Raw genomic sequence first — 20,229 nt, forward strand, 5'->3', positions numbered from 1 at the left:
AAATTAAAGAAAATGCAAACTACTTAGCAAAAAATTGTCATTGCAGCTCTATCTGTACAAAGATGGAAATTTCCTTTACCTAGGATAGTTGACTGGACTGCAGCAATGAGCGATCTGGCAGAACTTCAGAGACAATATGGAACATCCTTCAAATTGAATTATCAATTAGGATAATTTTATAATATGGTCTCTTTTCACTAACACTAATTTAAAAGTAGTAATAGTAATTTTAAATATATGTTTATTATATGCAAAGTAGCTATATTAATATGATGTGAAGGTTACAAAATGTAAACAATTTTAGGAAATTCAAAATTAGAAGTATCTCTAGTAACATTAACTCATCTACATTGCACATACTGACCAAAATGTTCTAATTCAGATGCCTATGGTTAGGCACCTACATCTATATTTAGGCACCTAAATATGTGACTTGATCTTAGGAGATGGTAAGCACCCACAACTCCCACTTACTACAATATTTTCCAATTTCTGGAATTTAGTCAACACATGACTACCAAGAGTTGTGGGCATCCAGCACCTCTGAAGATCAAGCCCCTTGTTTAGGTGCCTAACTTTAGTAACTTTAATTTAGTTAGAAAATTTTGGCCATTGCATACCGAGGCATAAATGCAACAAGTATATTGTATATAATATATACACACACAATATACAGTAGTATTTTATACAGCGTAACACTGTATATATATTATCTATATAAAATAATTGAGTAAATAAATGTTACTAGAAAACCTAATTCCAATGTTAATTTCTAATGGGCGTATATAAGAATAAGTGATAATATTTTTAGAGAATCCACAGAAATACTATGGTATTAAGTTAAGAGGAAGATACCTTACACAGAAAGACCATTGTTGCACTGCATTAACAGATAACCCAACAAACTGCACAGTAACAGTGTAAATATAACCTTTTCCAAGTACTGTGGACCATTTGACATTTAAAACAGTCTAATTATTCAACATGTAAGACTATATATACAGCTAGATTTATTGCTCGGGGGGTGGGATGGAGGAAGAGGGGTTGTCAGGATCAGGAAACTGTCAAACTAAGTACTGTAGTTAAGGTTCACTTTTGATTTGGCTTCTGAGCTTGTGAGTGAATTATAAAACAAAAACTAATTTACAGAATACTAAAAAACAAAGGGCAGTATCATTCCCCTAATATCTGTACATAAAGGGGAGTTTTCTACATGTAGATACTGTCATTCCAGAACAGAACAATTAGCTTCCTTTGTGGCCCTATCCTACTCTCCCATATTCCTCTACATATTCAGTGACCCATGCATGCAGAGGGGTAGGAAGATGTGCAATCCCTGTATTCATGTTTTAGTGGAATCCCCTCTGTTCTGAAGAGCACCTAATGTAAGGAACGTCCTAAAGGTGTCCAAGCTTTAACTCTGCTCTCCTGCTAGGTAGAGTAGCAGGGCTACCAGAGGCTGGTGAGGGAACAAAAGCCTCCACATGGATAGGGAATCTGTTGGAGACCGAGTTAAATTCCATGAATACCTGACCTACTGCTTCTTCCAAGGGTGGGACAAATCTGCCACCCCTCTTCCCTACAGAAGAACTTGGAGGGGACATTTTTAAGGGAATCTCACACTAGTTCTCTTTCCAATCAGGCTTCCCTCCTGCTGGTATACTATGACTGGTAGAAGAAAACTTTTGGTAAGACAGAACAAAAATGAGATATGGAGGTGAAGAAAAATCATCCAGACTTTTAAAAACTGATGAAATGGCCTCATTTCCAGGCTTCCGGGAGAACACATGACTAGAGAAAGATCCAAATGAAACTTCAGAAATGGAAGAATTCAGTACTATAGTAGGTTCCGGTTTTCTTAGTGGGTTTGTATTACCATGAAATTCTACTCTCCATATATTCTTTTCCCACTGTGAAAACTTGAGCTTGATAATACAGAAGTGTTAAATATAATTTTAGGACAAAATGTAGTTAACTGCATTTACAAATATAGTGTTGTTGGAGTTTTAATATGCTCCTTCTGGGTATTTCATACAACTACTGATAATCCTTTTTAATGATTTTTTATTAGTTTAGTGTGTCCCACCTGAAAACTGACAGTCAATTGAAAAAAAGCTGAAATTTCGTTCGAAGCAAAATTTTAATAATCACACGTGTGTTGTGCAATACAGCAACTGTCTCCAAGAATATATGGCCACAGCTAATAAAATAGCTGTAGGATTCTGAATACTGCTGTAACAATTGCTGCTAGGGACATATGGTGGTGTGCAGCAAAATTTGGTAATATTTCCATTAACTCTTTCAACAGCAAACTATTTCTGCCCACCCAGTATTCCTATGCAACCCAATGAATGTAGACTGCTTTTTATATTCCACAATAAAAGTAAATGAAAATGGAGATAAATACTTCATACTTAAGATTTCTTTTTTTAAGTTGTGCACAAGTTTGTGCATAAAAATTGATTTAAATACTCCTTTTGTTTATATTAGGTCAAGGTTCTTCAAAAGTGCTAGAGATCAGGAAAATGTACTAAGGACTCTACCAAAATGAACCCATTCTTAAAACTACTGGAAATAACTCAAATTTATGTAGGTGATCAGATGGGCTCTAAATTTGCTAGAATAAGAATTTGACCAATGGTAGCTGAAAAATACCTTGGTAGTAATAGCTGCCATCTGAGATGTGCTTTTAGAAACTGATCCCGGTGATCCTGGTGATCCTGGAGATCCTGGCGATCCTGGAGAGCCAGACAAGTTACCTGCAGATGACTGGCTGGTAAGGTTAGTTTTTGTACCACTAGAGAAGGAAAGTTTGAAACTTGGGCTCTGACGACCTGAAAGATTAGTTTTCAGAAGAACCTCCTTTTCTTCGCTCTCTTTCACTGTAGAAAAGAAATATACTTTTCAGTGATACCCCAGTGATTTTTGTAAATAAATGTGAGTTATGAAATGTTTAATATTTTGCTACAAAAGTTCCACCTGTCCATCTTCACTTGTACCTTGGTGGAAGGAGATATGAATACATTTTTATAACAACTTGTATTACTGTAATGCCTAGCAGCCCTTGTCACGGACCAGGACCCCATTGTGTACTATTTCAGTGATATTTGTTGACTGTACAAAGAAGCTGACTAGATATAAATTAAGCAAATAGCATATGGACAACTTGATTATTCAGCTGGGATTTTTTCATTTCAGTGCATTAAGAAAAACAGGCAAATTCATTCAAAGAACATTATTTTTTCACTTTTATGCCTTTAAAATAGATATGAATAAAACCTAAAATGGTTTGAGTTTAGTTGCATGTAGCAAGTACTAATACTAAAAATAAGGCTTTATATGAAAATACAGGCAAACCCCTGACTATAGTAGAAATAATACTTCCTTAAAATAGAAGCCCAGGCTTTCATTTAAACTAGATACATGGCCATTCTTCTTCCAGTCACTTACATTTTTTCCTTTCCATGAATTTACTTATAGGATCCATAATGTCTTCATCATTTTTAGTTTTGTCAGAGGGGGGCACCACTGCTTCGCCATCCTCCATATCATCTTCATCACTGTTAAACCACATTTCCTCCTCATCCTCTAGGGTTCTTGCATCTCTCCGGTATCTATGGTTTCTCAAGATGGAGCGCATGCTGTGGAACAACAAGTAGGTTTTAAGGGTTTTGAGACTCAAGGATTGCTTTAAGCTTACATAAACATTGGAATAAACTGAATGGCGTAGGTTTACACAATTTGAGCTTACAGACAAAAATAATGTGATAAAAGAACTATCAATATTTTATTTTTTTTAAAAGTCATCCTGAAACGGATTTATTTACTTTACGTGGACCACATAAAGAAATCCAACAAGAGAAAATTTTAGTATATAGCACAGCAAAACCTCACTAATAAGCACATTCACACATACTTCATCACTCTCTCCAAAGATGCTGTAAGTCTTAAATTACTAAGAGTAGTCTTTGTGTTTTTAAATAAAATGCACTAAAAGTACTAGTAAATTGTGGAGTATTGTCATAATACTAATCTACAATTGCCAAAAAAAAAACCAAAGGACATTTTTAAAGAATTATAAAATTATTATACTTTATAGATAAATGAAAACTCAATCAATTAATACCAATGTTATAATAATAGATGTCACGAACAAGGTGTCAGTATTGTCAACTCTAAATTATATTGTGAATCTGACGGTTTGTGTATTTTTTAAAGTCCAGCTCCTAGAGTCAGGAAATTAGATTCATCTTTCACTAAAAAAAGTAAGTTTCTACCACTCCTGAGTGCAGAGAAAAAATCTTTAAAATGTGAGCCCTCTACACTCAAAAATCAGGAGGCAAATAAAAAGAATCCAAAACGTTTTGTTTTCAACATCTCATGTTTTTGTGGCGTGACTCATGTTATTTTAATGCTTGTGACTGGCAATACTGCGGTCTTGCTGTGTCTGTATGTACAGTACCACTTTTAATTTTGTTGAATTTAGAATTCTGATAAGTTTACAAGTTTTCATCTTAAATCAAACTAAGTCCTACACCTTTGTGAGTATTCTGGAGGTCACACTCTCCCAAGTTGTGGACCTGTCTTAACCAAAGTACTTCTTGCACTAAACCACGTAATCGAATCTTTGCTATTTTTGCATGCTTCACTTAGGGCCAGCTAGTGGCCTGGCTTACAAGGCCATGAAGGAATGTAAATGAGAGCAAGACACTCCCCTCCCATGCTGCCTCCAAATAGGAAGCCTTCCCCCATATCCACTATAGGCATAGGAGGAGGAAAGTTAGGCCAACTGGGCCTCTCAGGGCCATAATTCTTTCCTTGGGCTGCTCTGAGGCAGCATAACTATGAGCTATCCCTTAGCCAGGGATAAATGCAAAGGATAATTTAGCACTTAGTGTTTGATTTTTTTTCTAACTGAATAGGAGAGAGGGATTTCTTCTGTGTTGGGCTAATGCCATAAAGGGGCAGAGAGAGAATTTTGTTTATTTTTTTTAATTAAGGGCAATGCACCTCTAAATCAGATTTTTCTATGCTAACAAATCAATAAATTAAGTAGAGACAATGTGGTGCCTTTAAATGTGGCAATAACCGTCAACAAACAGCTTCTTCAGATGTGAAATCTATGGTATGGCTGAATGTTTGTTCCCCGCTCCCACACGCATGCTAATATAAAAGCTCTAGGGTTTGAGCTTTACGTATATTGAAATGTTCAGTTTACCAGGCATTAGATACTAATAATTCAGAGTAATAATATTTAACACAACATATTAGCACTAAATACTGTATATTTGAAGCACACTCTAGAACATAGTAGATCTATTAAAAAAATTTGACATTTTAAAAGAAATCTGCTGCAATCCTGCTCCTTTGCTTAAATTTTCAGACTCTCAAAATGAAATATCAGAGTTAAGAAATCTCTCAGAATGAAGTCAAATTTACATGAAAACAACATAACATGTTCTGAAATTACGGTGGCCGGATGCCGGTTGAAAAAGGGACCTGACGGTGAACTGTCAGATCTACTGACTGGACACCCAAAGTTCAGTTACTGCAAGTGGGAGAGTCATCACACGCACCAGCCCCTACTCAGCCGGGGCTGCCTCCTACCTGCATCGGGTAGTTGCAGCTGCTAGCCCCGGATCAGCACGCAAGTTCCTCACGACACATGCGGAGTGGAAGAGCAGCGTGTGACAGTGGGAGGGGGAAAGAGGAGCAAATGGGGGTAGGGCCTCAGGAGGAAGAGGCAAGGCAGGGGCAAGGCCTGGGGGGAAGAGGCAGGGAAGGGGCAAGGCCTCAGGGAGAAGGGCCAGGGGCAGAGAGGTTCTGGCAGTCCTGCTGGAGTGTCCGATTTTTACATATTACCAAGTTGGCAACTCTATCTGAAATTTGAACTTCTAGAATGGGTAACATGTATAATTTCATTAAAATGTGTTCTCAATGTGTTCAACCACAATATAAATAATTCAAAATATTGATCCAGAATCTGCAAACATTTATGAAGATGAACAAATGTTCTAATCTGAATAGCTGTTTTAATTCCTTAGGAATATGCACAGAAGTAAAACTATTCGCCTATAAATACAGGTGTGAACCCTAAGAGAGGAAGTATCATCCCTGCGTAACTTCAAAGTGATGTAGGGAAAAGCATGTCAGCAGTCATATAGCTTTGTTATAGCACTGGAGCAGGATAGCCTAAGGGGAATATTACATCATCTTTTACTTTATTGATACGCACAGTGACAAAATGAGATGCCCCCTACGAATTTCTTTGGGAATTACATTTCTTGGTGATTTTAAACATGGAATCGTGTGAAGGTCTAGCACAGGAATTAACTGCACCAAAAGTGGTTTATGTATATGACTTTTTTAGGAAAAAGTTTGGGATAATCTAAGAGACAAGAATCCTTCAGATTACTGTTGAGAATCTTATTTTCAAGTGAATGAGCTTCAGATATTGTTAGCTCCAGTTAGGATAATCTATGTAAAAGTTAGACTATTTCTGCATTTATTATACTTTGGAAAAAAACCTCCATACTCTTAAGTTAGGTGCAGCTTCAGAAGAGATATCAGTTGAACACTGACCAAGTGTTTGAGCAACACAGATCTGGAAATCACACTGTCAATCAGATCTGTTCAGCAAGACCTGAGCCGCAAACAGTGAAGGGTCTGAATTATTTATGGCTGCCCCGCTAGTACACAGAAATCCAAACGCTTATATCCTCAAAGACAATTTACCATGAAAGTATTAATACATTTAAATGTATATTTACCTGTCAAGTTTGGGATTATCTTGTCTTTCCCTTTGTTGCTCAAATCGTAGTTTCAGTCCTTTGAATGTCTGCACATAATCTACATCTTCCAGTGCTTTCCAGTAATTCTCAATTACATGAGCAGTTAATGATTTTATATCTTCCTATAAGAAAAGTACAATCAAACACACAGACTTTTTAATTCAAGACAACTAATTTATTTTGTTACTATAAAAAAAAATACAGCAGGACATAACTGAAAGATATGGAAAAGATGCAATATCCATAAAATGCCTTTGAAGTAACATCATATTAATTTATTCAGTTAAAAAACAAACATTGTATATATCAGTGTAGCTGAAATCCGGTACTTAACTTCTGATTAATAATCTGATAAAAAGAGAACAGTAACAGTTTTGTATTGATAAACTCCTCTAAACTTAAAAAAAAAAAAAAAAAAAAAAAGATAAAAGACTGTCTACAAAGCCAGTATAAAAACAATGAAAGCAAACTCTAAAAATTAAGATCTCTGATGGCAATTTACATATATTTTTACAATCAGTCAGTCTCCTTATATCTGTTGTAATAACTAAACAAGGACGTCAATACCTTTATTCTAGAGAGGGAGAGAGGAAAAACAACAATCACTACTCAACAAAGAAAGGAAAAAACAAACAAATAATTATATCTTTATGTCAGAGGGAAGACAAGGGGAAAGAGAGGCTTATTTCTTCACAGAATGAGCTGCGGGGACAACTCCCAATCCTACAAAACTTTAAGGGACCAGTAGGAAGCCAGGGTCCTCTGGCTCTGGAGCTTCAACATGAATACCACTCTCTCCACTTCTGAAAATTTGACTCCACTGAAGTTGTGCTACCAACGACTATTCCAGGCTTTGACTACCCTGAGGCTCCCCCATGTAAGTGGGAGGATCCCCATCACAGAGAGTTACTAAAGCTCCAGGATATGTTACATTTCCCAAATAACTTCTACAGGACTAGTGGGGAAATGATAAATGTCATCTTGACCCCCATCCCAACCCAACATCAGGCTGCCCTTCCCCCTTGTGGATCTTAAAACCAGAAAGCATCTTGCCAGGGTCTGGGTGAAGGTGGCAAGTGGGGGGGAACAGTTCTCTGGAGGGAACTGATTAGTCCCTTATTGCCACACGCAGAAATCTTGGGGGCCAATATTTATATCATCAGGTAGATTAACACACTTCTCCATATTCTTTAGAATTACTCTTGTTGCACCAGAGCACACAATTAGTGTGTCCATGTGTGAAATTTCAAGTTACATCTATTCTTTAATATTTTCAGAAAAAAATAATTAAATCCAGAGTTAGTTTATACAATGGTTGCATTTTTAAGTCTGGGCACAATGGAGGGCAACTTCAACACTACATCCACTGAATGTTGAGCTTTGACAACAAAGGCAGTGTTTTCCAACAGTGGTACGTGTGAAACTTCACTTAAATTACGGATTTCTAGTGGTCACATTATTATGATGCTCTCATTTAAACACCATCAGAAGTAAGTGGGCATCCATAACTGTATCATAAATTAAAGTCTATTTAATTCCAAGTATACATGATGTATTATAAAAATTAAAAATTGTCAATTCAAGACATGATAGTACTCACCACCCTAATAAATTCAAACATCTCTATTATAGCAGAGTTCATCAGATTATAGCGGGATCCATTGTTGAGAAATGCTTTGACCACAGGTTCAAACAAAAAGCTTTTCATTATATAGCGGTTATAGAATTCATCCTTCAACCCAATTATCTTTCTCTTAAAACGAAGGGCACCTGAAACAGAGAAATGGTTGTTAAAAAGCCATGAATTTTTCATATTTTACATTTAAAACCAAAAAAACCCAGCAATTGTTGCAAGTTGACTACAAGAAGAAGAACTCACAATCCCAACTCTCATGGAGCTTTACATTGTTGGTAGTGGATTACGTACTCAAATATCCAGTACCCTGTGGATTAAATCTACAGTAGCTCTTGAAACTAGAACTGAAATGTGATGACATATTACATTACCGGGGGGAAAAAATCCTCAGAGTAATCCTAAATTCATAGGTCATCTCTTTTCAATGAACATGCTTTAACATAATAGAATGCTGTAAATTAGGCAAAATTTCATAATTACACTGTTAGTGTGTAATTGAAACAACTGTTCAAGTTTAAAAGAAAAATCATTTCACAATGTAGGAAACACTGACAATATTCATGGTTGGACTTATGATGTGATCATTTAAAAAAAAAAAAGAGAGAAATTTGCCATTAACAAAAACAAGAAATTACTAGTACAGACTGTAATCAGATATTGTATTGGGTGATTAGCTGAATCTTCCCAGCATTTGTCATGAACCTGAAAATCCAGTCCCAGCCCTCTTTGGAGCAGACACTGTCAACCTTACTGTGCTATGCTTTTGAGATTTAGATGCCCACTGGAATTTAGACAGAGACTACTTAATTTATTTAACTAGTGATCAAAAGTCAAAGATAAACTACTAGCATTCCCTGTGGCATCTACCCTTTCATGACCAAATTCTAAAACACATTTTCCTCCAATCAGAATTTTGCTCATAATTTCTATTTTCCAATGAGAGACTTGAAACTATTTGATTATATTTTGTATTAGTTTTTGAAATGTAAACCTTCTTTTATTTTAAAATGGGAAATGGCAGTTTCTCTCTCTTTCAAACACACAGTGGAAACTTGATTTATTTACATCTCTTTCAAGGCTCTCCCTTCTGAGGAACTCCAGCGCTCCGTTAGCATTTGAGCTCTAACAGCACATAACTGAGGGCTTGCTTTTCTACACTTACAGCGCTGCACCAGTGCAGCTACGCTACTGTAGTCTTAAGGAATACGCTACCTATGCCAAGAGGAGAGCTTCTCCTGTCAGCACAGGCACTCCACCTTCCTGAGAGGCAGTAGTTATAACTCTACATAGTGTCTACACCAGGAGTTAGGTCGGTATAACTGCATGCTCAGCAGAGATGGGGATTTTCCACACTTCTGACCAATGTAGTTCTACTGACATAAGTTTGTACTGTAGACCAGGTCTAATGCAGGGAACCTTCCCTCCATTGTTTTGTGAAAAGTGGTGAAAATGGACCAACTATGCATGTGTGAAATGTCATTATTGAAGGGCTTTGATTCTGCCAGAATGATTTTCAATGGAACACTCAAAACGCCCTTCTCACTCTAAGCTGTTTATTTCCCTGCAAACCATTTGCAAAGGTAGTAACAACTGCTCAGTTAGTCACTTGAACTTTTTGGAGTTGCTGTTCAAGGTCTTCCCACTATTAGTCTTGACAATGAAATGAATTTTCTTTACATGGTTGTGCAAAGCTCACTGACATTTACCACCAGAAGTGCTTTCTCTCCAGAAAGTAATACTATCATTAGCACAACAAAAGGTCTTGTCTATACTGTGCATTAGTCCACACCAGAGAGCTGTTCATTCTAGTGTGCACTAGGGTGTCACATACTAACCAGCCAACGTGAATGATGCTAATGCACATTAGAAGTTTTTTCACGTGTTAATATAATTCTGCTTTAAATGGGACTACGTTAATGCATGCTAAGGAACTTTTAGTACGTGCCAGCAGGGTCAGAACAGGCCAGTTAATGTGCAACACACTAGAATTTACACGTCTCTGGTGCGGACTAAAGCCCTGTATAAACAAGCCCAAGAAGTGCTGACCGTGACCAATGTGCTGTTACTGGATTCTAAATACTAGCTCAGGAGAAGCATCTGAACATGCATCAACAGCGAAGAGCCTCAGTATTTTAAATTTTACATTTATTATAGATAGAGATCCAGATGTCCAATTAAAAAATGCTTTTAAATTTTTTCTAAAGCCAGTATTATTTAAAACCTAGGAAGTGTTCCCCTAGCTAGTTTAATTAATACAGCCTCTTTCAATTTCATCTTGCTTCATCATTGAGGAATAACATATCAACAAATTGCTATGAGAAATATAGACCTAGTTGTAAAGGTAGCATATTTGTACTGAACTGGTAACTGTCATGCTTCTGTAAATGTGTTTTTCTTCCAGTAAAATACAATTAAAGAATTAAATATTAATCTTCACAAAGCTAATAGTTTATTCTCTATAATTCAAACTTACATAACGCCAAGAAAGCATGCTTTGAGGCCATGAGAACTAGTACTCTCCGTAGGATATCCTTGTTAATAATATAGTTCTTTATGTGATACGTATGATGTTCTACACAGAATGTTAGCAATTCCAATATTAATGCCAAGAGCTGGGCTGTCTGAAAATCATCTATAAAACAAAAAACAAAATGTTAACAAGAACATGATTTTAAAAATATTTAGGGCCTACTTTTCACAAGGTGACTCCAAATTTGCAGATGCAATCAGATAACTAGATGCTTAAATGCCATTGTGCTCTCCTGCAACTAGTTTAGGTAAATAACTGGAAGCCACATTTAGACCTTTACAAAACAAATATACAATCCCTGCAGTGATTTGGTATTTTCACCAAAAGCCCAGGTCTACATCTGAAAAGGTTTGCCAGGATCAGTACACAAGCAAACACTCCTATACTATAGACACAGATTATATCTGCAAAACAGTGCTTTTGCCAGTATAGTTTATACCAGTTTGGTGAGCAAAATAAGAGAGACTAGTAAAAGCCCTGCTATGCCCACATAACTGCATCTATACTAGGGCTTTTGCCAGTATAGAAATGTTGTACAAAAAGTCATCCCTAACTGACATTACTATACAAGCAAAAGTTTCTAATGTGGACCCAGCCTAAGGTAATTTGTTAAAAGGCATGTAAGAGATTTAAAAAAAAAAAAAAGGCTTCTAGACTACAACCTAGCACTAGATCAAAGATGAAATAAGGACCCATTAGAATTATATGTTAAAGAACGAGAGAGAGAAATGGAAAATTTAAACTCAGATTTCGTCTAAAAATGTAAAACTAGTTGATTTGAAACATAGTTGAGTTACAGGCTATTATAAATGCACATATGAGATTCAAAGAAAAATAAAATACAATTTCAAAATTTTCTGGAAGCCAGTTCAAAATTAAATTTTATTTTTCTTTGTTGAATATATGCATTTCAAAAGGAGTAACTGAAAAGCATACTTCCAACGTTTTCACGTGGCTCCGAGTCAACTTTCTAGCTCCAATCAGACATTAATCTTTTGAAATACTCTTATTCTGATCATGCAGAGTTTCAGACATCCTTTGACAGTTATTCTATTCTATGTACTACAATTCAATAGCCTTGGACATGACTGCTAACATTCACAGTAGTCTCACCTTTGCTAGGCTTCTCCTCTGTTGTATTAGCCAGTAAGGGAGCTGTGAGAACATGCATACAATGTTTATAGAAGAAACCCAGGAATTCTGTCTTTTCAGTTTTCTAAAGGATAAAAAAAAATATCATTAATATTTTAATATGAAAGTAACATACATTACCAACAGCATTTTAACACACCAAAAACGCCCAACCTTACTCGAATTTGGGAATGCACTTACATTGGCTGTGGCCAGCATGTTTTCTGGATCAACTAAAGTACGAAGGAGACCCATGAGTTGGACTGCCCCTCCAAGTTCAGGATCTGTATCACAAATCATGTGTTCTATGATGAGGTTAATGAGTAAAATATCCTAATAGAAGAGAGATAAAAATGAAGAGATTAGTAATGACTAAGAAAAACTAAAATTAAAAGGGACACTGTCAGGTCAAATTTGGCCCAAAATTAAGATTTTGTAAAATACAAGATTTTAGGACAAAGTTTAGGACTAACAGAAATAGATCCTTGAAATGTATTTTTAAAAATGCCCATGAAAACCTACTCTATTTGCATCCCTAATACTAATGCACTATACTCATCCATGAGAATCTTTTAGAGCAACTAAAAATGGCATATAAATAAAAAAATTGGATAAAAGTTAGACACATTTTTTGAAAACACAAAAAAAGGTAGTGAGAAGGTACATACTTAAAATTCTTAAATTGAATTTATGATATGTATTAGGGAATTTGTTTTTTGAAATTAGGAGTTTTAACCTGAGTGTCCTTTTAAAATATAATGCTAGGCCCTACTTCTGAAAACACACAGAACTCCTGAACTAAATGGGATTACTCACATGTGTAAAGTTATTCAAATGCATAAATGTTTGCAGAATAGGAGTTCAACAGTAAAACTTTCCATTCTTATATAATCCCTTAGTGCTTGCATGCCCTATTACAAGAATGATGTGGAAAAATTGGAAAGAGTCCAGCGGAGGACAACAAAAATGATTAGTGGGCTAGAGCACATGATTTATGAGGAGAGGCTGAGGGAACTGGGATTATTTAGTCTGCAGAAGAGAAGCATATGGGGGATTTGATAGTTGCTTTCAACTACTTGAAGGGGGGTTCCAAGGAGGATGGATCTAGGCTGTTCTCAGTGGTGGCAGATGACAGAACAAGAAGTAAGGGTCTCAAGTTGCAGTGCGGGAGGTTTAGTTTGGATATTAGGAAAAACTTTTTCACCAGGAGGGTGGTGAAGCACTGGAATGGGTTACCTAGGGAGGTGGTGGAATCTCCTTTCTTAGAGGTTTTTAAGGTCAGGTTTGACACAGCCCTGGCTGGGATGATTTAGTTGGGGATTGGTCCTGCTTTGAGCAGGGGGTTGGACTAGATGACCTCCTGAGGTCCCTTCCAACCCTGATATTCTATTCTTTTACCAGCAACAGGAGGACCTTCTGGAAATTCAGACATCTGTCAATGGGTTAAGGCCCTGATTCTGCATACACTTATACACATGCTTTACTTTTACACACCTGAGTAGTCAACTGAAGACAATGGGTCAACTCACAAGTAAAATTAAGCACATTTATGTTAGCAGGATCAGGGCCTTAATTTATAACTTGTCTTTCATATTTGTAGGAAGTTTTCCACACAGAAACTAAATTAGCTGTACTATATGAAAGTATGTTTCCTGAAACAAAACAAGTTTTAAAAGGAACTTGAAACACTGGCCAAATATGAACTAAAAATATTTTAGTTGCCCACTATTTAATTACGGTCTTAAACCACCAATACAGAAATTAAATAGAGCTATGCTCAGAATCATCTTAAATTACCATGGAAATAAAAGGTAGTACAATTTCTTTATTTGTTTAGCTGACTGTATTTTAAAGTAACACCAAAAAGATTACGGGAGACAGGTATATAAAGCAGCTAAAAATATATACCAAGTATATTAGATCCAGAATTCATTTTTAAACGGCTATGGGTTCATTTTTTATTCAAAATTCCATCTTTCTATGGCTTTCCGTTTCCTCCTTTGCTCTTTACAGTTACTTTATTCCAGCCCCAATTCTATTTCTGTTGCAGGACTGTTCTAATACAGCAACAGTTCACTAATATGCTATCTTACTTAAATTAAAGAGCTTCTGTTTATTATATTGTACAAGCAAATTCCTAACATACTGAAGGATTCATTTAAGTGCTATTAAACATTGAACTGTTTCATGTTTCTTAACCATTCTGAAACTGACATCTCTTGCACCCCTAAATTTCTGATCCTATAATCAAAATTATTTTAGAGAATTTAGCTTGCTAAATACATTACAAGAACAAAGTTGCTTTAATCTAATTTTTCCAAGTAAAAAAATAATCTTTGGATGCATATTAAAAGTGACAGTTGTTGCAAAGGGTTTATTAAAAATAAAGAAGGTAAACAAAAAGCTTAAAATTTACTAGGGCTGTCAATTAATCACAGTTAATTCACGTGATTAACTCAAAAAAATTAATGGTGATTAATTTCACTGTTAAACAATAGAATACCAACTGAAATTATTCAATATTTTGGATGTTCCATAACTGCACTCAAAAACAAAACAAATCTGAAACTTCAGAACCTACAAGTCCACTCAGTGATACTTCTTGGTCAGCCAATCGTTAAGACAAACAAGTTTGTTTACATTTACAGGAGATAATGCTGCCCTCTTCTTATTTACAATGTCAACAGAAAGCAAGAACAGACATTTGCATGGCACTTTTGTAGCCGACATTGCAAGGTATTTACGTGCCGGATATGCTAAACATTCGTATGCCCCTTCATGCTTCAGCCACCATTCCAAAGGACATGCTTCCATGCTGATGATGCTCGTTAAAAAAATGTGTTAATTAAATTTGTGACTGAACTCCTTGGGGGAGAATCGTATATCCCCTGCTCTATTTTACTCACATTCTGCTATATATTTCATGTTATAGCAGTCTCGGATAATGACTCAGCATGTTGTTTGTTTTAAGAACACTTTCACTGCAGATTTGACAAAACGCAATGAAGGTACCAATGTGAGATTTCTAAAAATAGCTACAGCACTCGACCCAAAGCTTAAGAATCTGAAGTGCCTTCCAAAATCTGAGCAGGACAAGGTGTGTATTATGCTTTCAGAAGTCTTAAAAGAGCAACAGTGATGCGGAAACTACAGAACCCGAACCACCAAAAAAAGAAAATCAACCTTCTGCTAGTGGCATCTGACTCAGATAATGAAAATGAACATGCATCGGCCCACACTGCTTTGGATGGTTATCGAGCAGAACCCTTCATCAGCATGGACACATATCCTCTGGAATGGTGGTTGAAGCATGAAGGGACACAAGAATCTTCAGCGCATCTGGCTACAACAGTGTCGTGAGAATGTCTGTTCTCACTTTCAGGTGACATTGTAAAGAAGAAGGGGGTAGCATTACCTCCTGCAAATGTAAACAAAGTTGTCTGTCTGAGCGACTGGCTGAACAAGAAGTAGGATTGAGTGGACTTGCAGGCTCCAAAATTTTACATTGTTTTATTTTTTAATGCAGTTTTTTTTGTACATAATTCTACATTTGTAAGTTCAACTTTCATGATAAAGAGATTGCACTACAGTACTTGTATTAAGTAAATTGAAAAATACTATTTCTTTTGTTTTTTACAGTGCAAATACTTTTAATCAAAAATATAAAGCAAGCTTTGTACACTTTATATTCTGTGTTGTAATTGAAATCAATTAGCTACATGTAGAAAACATCCAAAAATATTTAAATAAATGGTATTCTATTATTTAACCGTGTGATTAATTTTTTTAATTGCTTGACAGCCCTAAAATTTACACATCAATTGGTGCACCTGGCAGGGTAGAAAAGTTACAGGATTGGGGTGTTTTAAACAAAAAGTAAGTACTTAAGAATGTGCCCAGGCCCCATTGGACTGCTCATACACTTAATGTTAAGGAACATGACTAAGTGTTTGCAGAATTGGGGTCCAAGAAGGCTATGCAAATGAGGAGATATGGTCACCTTTCCACATATGAAAGATTAATAGATAAAATAGGGTAAGCTGTAGTTTATATAATTGTGTTGTGATTAATAATATTATTGTAAATACTACTGTGATGGGTACGAGAGAGAACCTTCCAACCATAGTTTTTTGTTTGTTTTTTTTTAAAAAGGAAAGGTTCTAGAAAACTATTCCAAATGCACATTTGTCAAAAATGCAAACTCAAAGTAGGATTTAGTCACTAATAATAGAGACAGAAATATGAACCTTCTAAAAAAGCTTCAGAAGACCTCCTACTTACGTCATCATTCTGTTGAGCTTCCTGCATAACAAACTCTCGTACCATGGATGGATTGTACTCAACCAAATATGAGAATATATCAGTAGCTGCACTTCGCACTTGTGCATCATCCATACCCTGGAAAGTCAAGTAAAACTGTTTAAGTACTTTAAAAAACAAAAATCCTTGTACTTGAAAGGCATGACAGTAGTTTAAATGAGCAGAAGCAATTTCAGAAATCATAGTTCTGTCTGAATTTTTTATTGTTAACTATTACTGTTACAAATAATAACTAAAATCACTATAAATAAGAGATGAGACCTTCCCCCAGTTTTTTTCTTGTTTAATTGATACCTTTGTATGAAATCAGTTTAACAGTTTCCCTGGTTTATTGGTCATAGCCCTGTTTTAGTTTGAACACAGAAACAGACCAGAAAAAGGAATAAAGATTGGAAAAAATTGCAAATTCACAAAAACTGCTAGGGGGACTTAGTGATGTAATACTTAAAACTACTTTAAAGTTGTGGGGTTTTTTTTTGTTTGTTTTTTTAAAGTGGACTGAATTTCAAGATGACAGTATCCCTTTCAGACAAAACAAATCTCTAAAGTACTTCAGAAAGCCATGACACTGCAGTGTTGTTGTAACTACTTGTTAAATAATTACCTTTCTGAAATGAAAAAAATATAACTGTTACAACAAATATTTACAAAGAGTCATTTCAGAAAAATACATATTGCGTTAACTTACTAGGATGACTTCTAGGGCTGGCAGTATACCCATATTAGACAATGTTTTGAAAAAAGCATCTCTGTTTTGAGGTTGTAATGTTTGAGAAAATGCACAGAACTCTTTCAGAAAGTTTACCTAAAATGTAGAAAACATGTTCGTGATTAACAAAATTCAGACAATGAATAGTCACTTCATGTATATTTTACAAATGCTTACCAATTCTTGTCTTTTCTCCTCATCTGTGGCTTCATCTGTTAATTGTGCAAACAATTCTGTCAGAAATTTTTCATCTTCCTACAAAAGTAAGATAATGCCATGTGTTTATTTGACAATACTGAAACTAACCCTCAGAATATTAACTCCCCAAAGCCATGCCTCCAAGCATTTTATACCACTGTGAATGCACAGAATTTATGTCCGGCACAGAATTTTGCATTTTCTGTGCAGAAAAAATTCTGCCCACGAAGTGCTGCAGTTCCACCTTTCGCCCACCAGAGGATGCTGTGGCACCAGAACAGATAGCAACAGCGGTCAGCCGGCTGTGTTCAGCACAACACCCTGCCCCAAGCCGTTGCACTGCTTCTGAGGGGAGTGGGAAACAAGTTTCTGCATTGTAGTTTAAATGGATTACTCAAAGTTCTCTATTGATTTGTCTAGTAAGGAATCTAATTTGTCAAAAACACTAAACACTCAGACATACTTGATGATATTCTGAAATAAATTACCAAAATAACTGAAACTAGTGTGATTATATTGTATTATTTTGACAAATAAAATATGCATAATTTTGCAGAATTTTAAAATATTGTGCATAGAATTTTTATTTTTTTGGCACAGAATTCCCGCAAGAGTAATTTTAAAGGGAAAATATATTTGTGTAGGATACTTAATTGTAACAGTGTTAATCAACTTTCCAGTTAATACATGTAACTGATGGAAGACATTATGATCGGCGTAATCTATATGAGGGCTGAAAGATCGATCAATCAAGGTGACATGTAACTATGTGTCCTTTCCTTGCTGTTATATGCAATTTTCTTTCCTAGGTTCATTCCATTTTCTTTCCAATTGTGTTATATCTTATGTTGTCATCTGTCAGTTTCCTCTTTTCCTTGTCTCTCTCAATCCTCATATCTCCCTACCTTATATTGTCTGATTATCACCCCATATTCGGTCTCTCCCCTCCCCTCAATAATCATTCTCTGACTCTCTCTCAGTATCACTTCTTTTTTTTTTTTAAATGTACCCTAATCAATCACTCTCTTCTATCCATATCATTCATAAACAGGACCTGGAAATTTTACCAGAGATCTTAACAACATAACTATACCCAGCAGCTTAAAAATGATATGACAGGAAAGGAAAATTCCAACACCAAGATGTTGGGAAAGGGGTGAGTGCTGAAAACCAAATGAAAATGATTAGATTCTTATCAGTTCCACTGCCGCTGCTCACAAGATTCTTAATGGCAGCAGTCAAGATTGATTAACTTTCATGCTGCTGAAGCTTAGCAAAGCTATAAGCAGCGGCAGACACACTAGAGCCATCTGTCTGCAGACTTAAGAAGACAGCACTATATCAGTTAACCTTCCAAACATAAACCAAGTATAATTCTAAGAGCTAAAAATTCTTAAAACAAAACGATCCCCCGCCCCCAAACAGTAATTGATAGCATTTGCCTGGGAAAGCTTCCTACACGCCACATATAAGCAGCGTTTGAAAAATCTATTCAACACTAAGGTGAAATATACTTAAGACATTATTAAGTGGCCAAGAAACCCAAAACAAAACAGTGACTGAAACCCAAATTTCTTTGGAAGTGTCCTATATACTTAAAGGAGTGCCATTTGTCAATCTTGCAATTCTTCGACTCAGATCAGGATAAGCAATGCCAACCACCTACTCACAACAAAAGGAAATCTAAGAAGCCTCATTTGAAGCTTCTAGTGATCTTCCAAACTGAATTATAGCTGAAGAGACAAAAAACTTTACTAGTAGCCTGGAGCGAACATTCCAGATTCCAACTGAAGTCATACCCAAGAAAGTCAAGTATGGGGTCTACAATTCAATTTACCGGCTGCCAACTAGACATGGAGCCATTGATCACTACCCGTTAAGCCCAATGATCTAGCCAGCTTTCTATCCAATCCATTCATCCATCCCATACTTCTTTAACTTGCTGGCAAGCCCTACGTAGATCTGGGTGGCACATTGAACCATACGTTATTAATACTACCACCTCAAACTGGAAGAGAGAAGTAGTCTGGTCCATGTATTGCCACTTAAACCAGTAACAAGATCCATGCTCATCCCTGCCATGATAGCAACATATCATAACTGTCATCTAGATGACCTCATAAGGAACATATTTCTTCTCCTTTATTGGGAGTGGGAATGAGTGGATGGTCTATACCGCATCTTTTTCATCTCAATTACGATCCCTGGAAGCGAGTATAAAAAGCTAAATTAGTAGAACATTAAAATTGCAGGGTTAAAAGCAATAAAAAGTCAGGAAGAGTACAACTTTCAAAAGTGCCTAAGTGACTTTAGCTTAGTACCATTTTCATTGAAAGTTAATGATTTAGGCTCCTAAATCACTTTTGAAAATGAGATTTGGGCCTAAATTGGAGAGGCATTTTGAAAATTTTACCCCAAGTGCTAAAAGTTGTGTATGCAACCATAACTCTATAACCCTCTGTGTATGTATTACAATATAGTACTTTGTGATTGCACACTATATCTACTTCCTAGCAGCTAGGATCATCTGGGCACATCCCACCCAGTCAAATGCCTGCCACTGTGGAGGCCTCAGGCATTGGTGGTATCTTAATCTCTCCTGTTTTCTGCTTGTGGCACACAGTTTAGTCTCATCAGTACTGGAATGCTTTAGTCTAACCCAAGTAACTGGGTTCAAAATGAAAGTAACTGGGAGAAATGTAATTACCTAGGATATACAAATGGCCAGAGTAGCTCTAATAATGGTACCTTCTGTTCTGAAACTTTATGAAACTGTATTGCAAATATAATATACAATTTTCTCCTCAAACCTCTAATAAACACATAGTGCTTTCTATGGATGAGATTTTTTCCAAAAACTCTCAGCCCTGGCCTAACCCTACTCCTATTTAAGTCATTGTAGAGTTAAGATAGG

At 36.1% G+C, this 20,229-nt stretch overlaps 1 protein-coding gene across 1 annotated transcript in view; it reads right to left on the reverse strand.

The window, feature by feature from the left end:
• PPP4R3A (protein phosphatase 4 regulatory subunit 3A) overlaps positions 1 to 20,229 on the reverse strand; it is a 74,884-nt gene that overhangs the window by 1,530 nt on the left and 53,125 nt on the right. The window contains exons 5-14 of the mRNA XM_074956124.1: positions 17,295 to 17,372; positions 17,097 to 17,213; positions 16,370 to 16,486; positions 12,290 to 12,421; positions 12,071 to 12,173; positions 10,901 to 11,059; positions 8,392 to 8,561; positions 6,771 to 6,913; positions 3,451 to 3,641; positions 2,656 to 2,882 (exon numbers count right to left, since the gene is read on the reverse strand). Coding sequence (XP_074812225.1) covers positions 2,656 to 2,882; positions 3,451 to 3,641; positions 6,771 to 6,913; positions 8,392 to 8,561; positions 10,901 to 11,059; positions 12,071 to 12,173; positions 12,290 to 12,421; positions 16,370 to 16,486; positions 17,097 to 17,213; positions 17,295 to 17,372 — 1,437 coding nt within the window. The remainder of the gene's footprint in view (positions 1 to 2,655; positions 2,883 to 3,450; positions 3,642 to 6,770; positions 6,914 to 8,391; positions 8,562 to 10,900; positions 11,060 to 12,070; positions 12,174 to 12,289; positions 12,422 to 16,369; positions 16,487 to 17,096; positions 17,214 to 17,294; positions 17,373 to 20,229) is intronic.

Source organism: Natator depressus, chromosome 6 (genome assembly GCF_965152275.1).
Source record: "Natator depressus isolate rNatDep1 chromosome 6, rNatDep2.hap1, whole genome shotgun sequence".
In the NCBI taxonomy this organism is placed as follows: Eukaryota; Metazoa; Chordata; order Testudines; family Cheloniidae; genus Natator; species Natator depressus.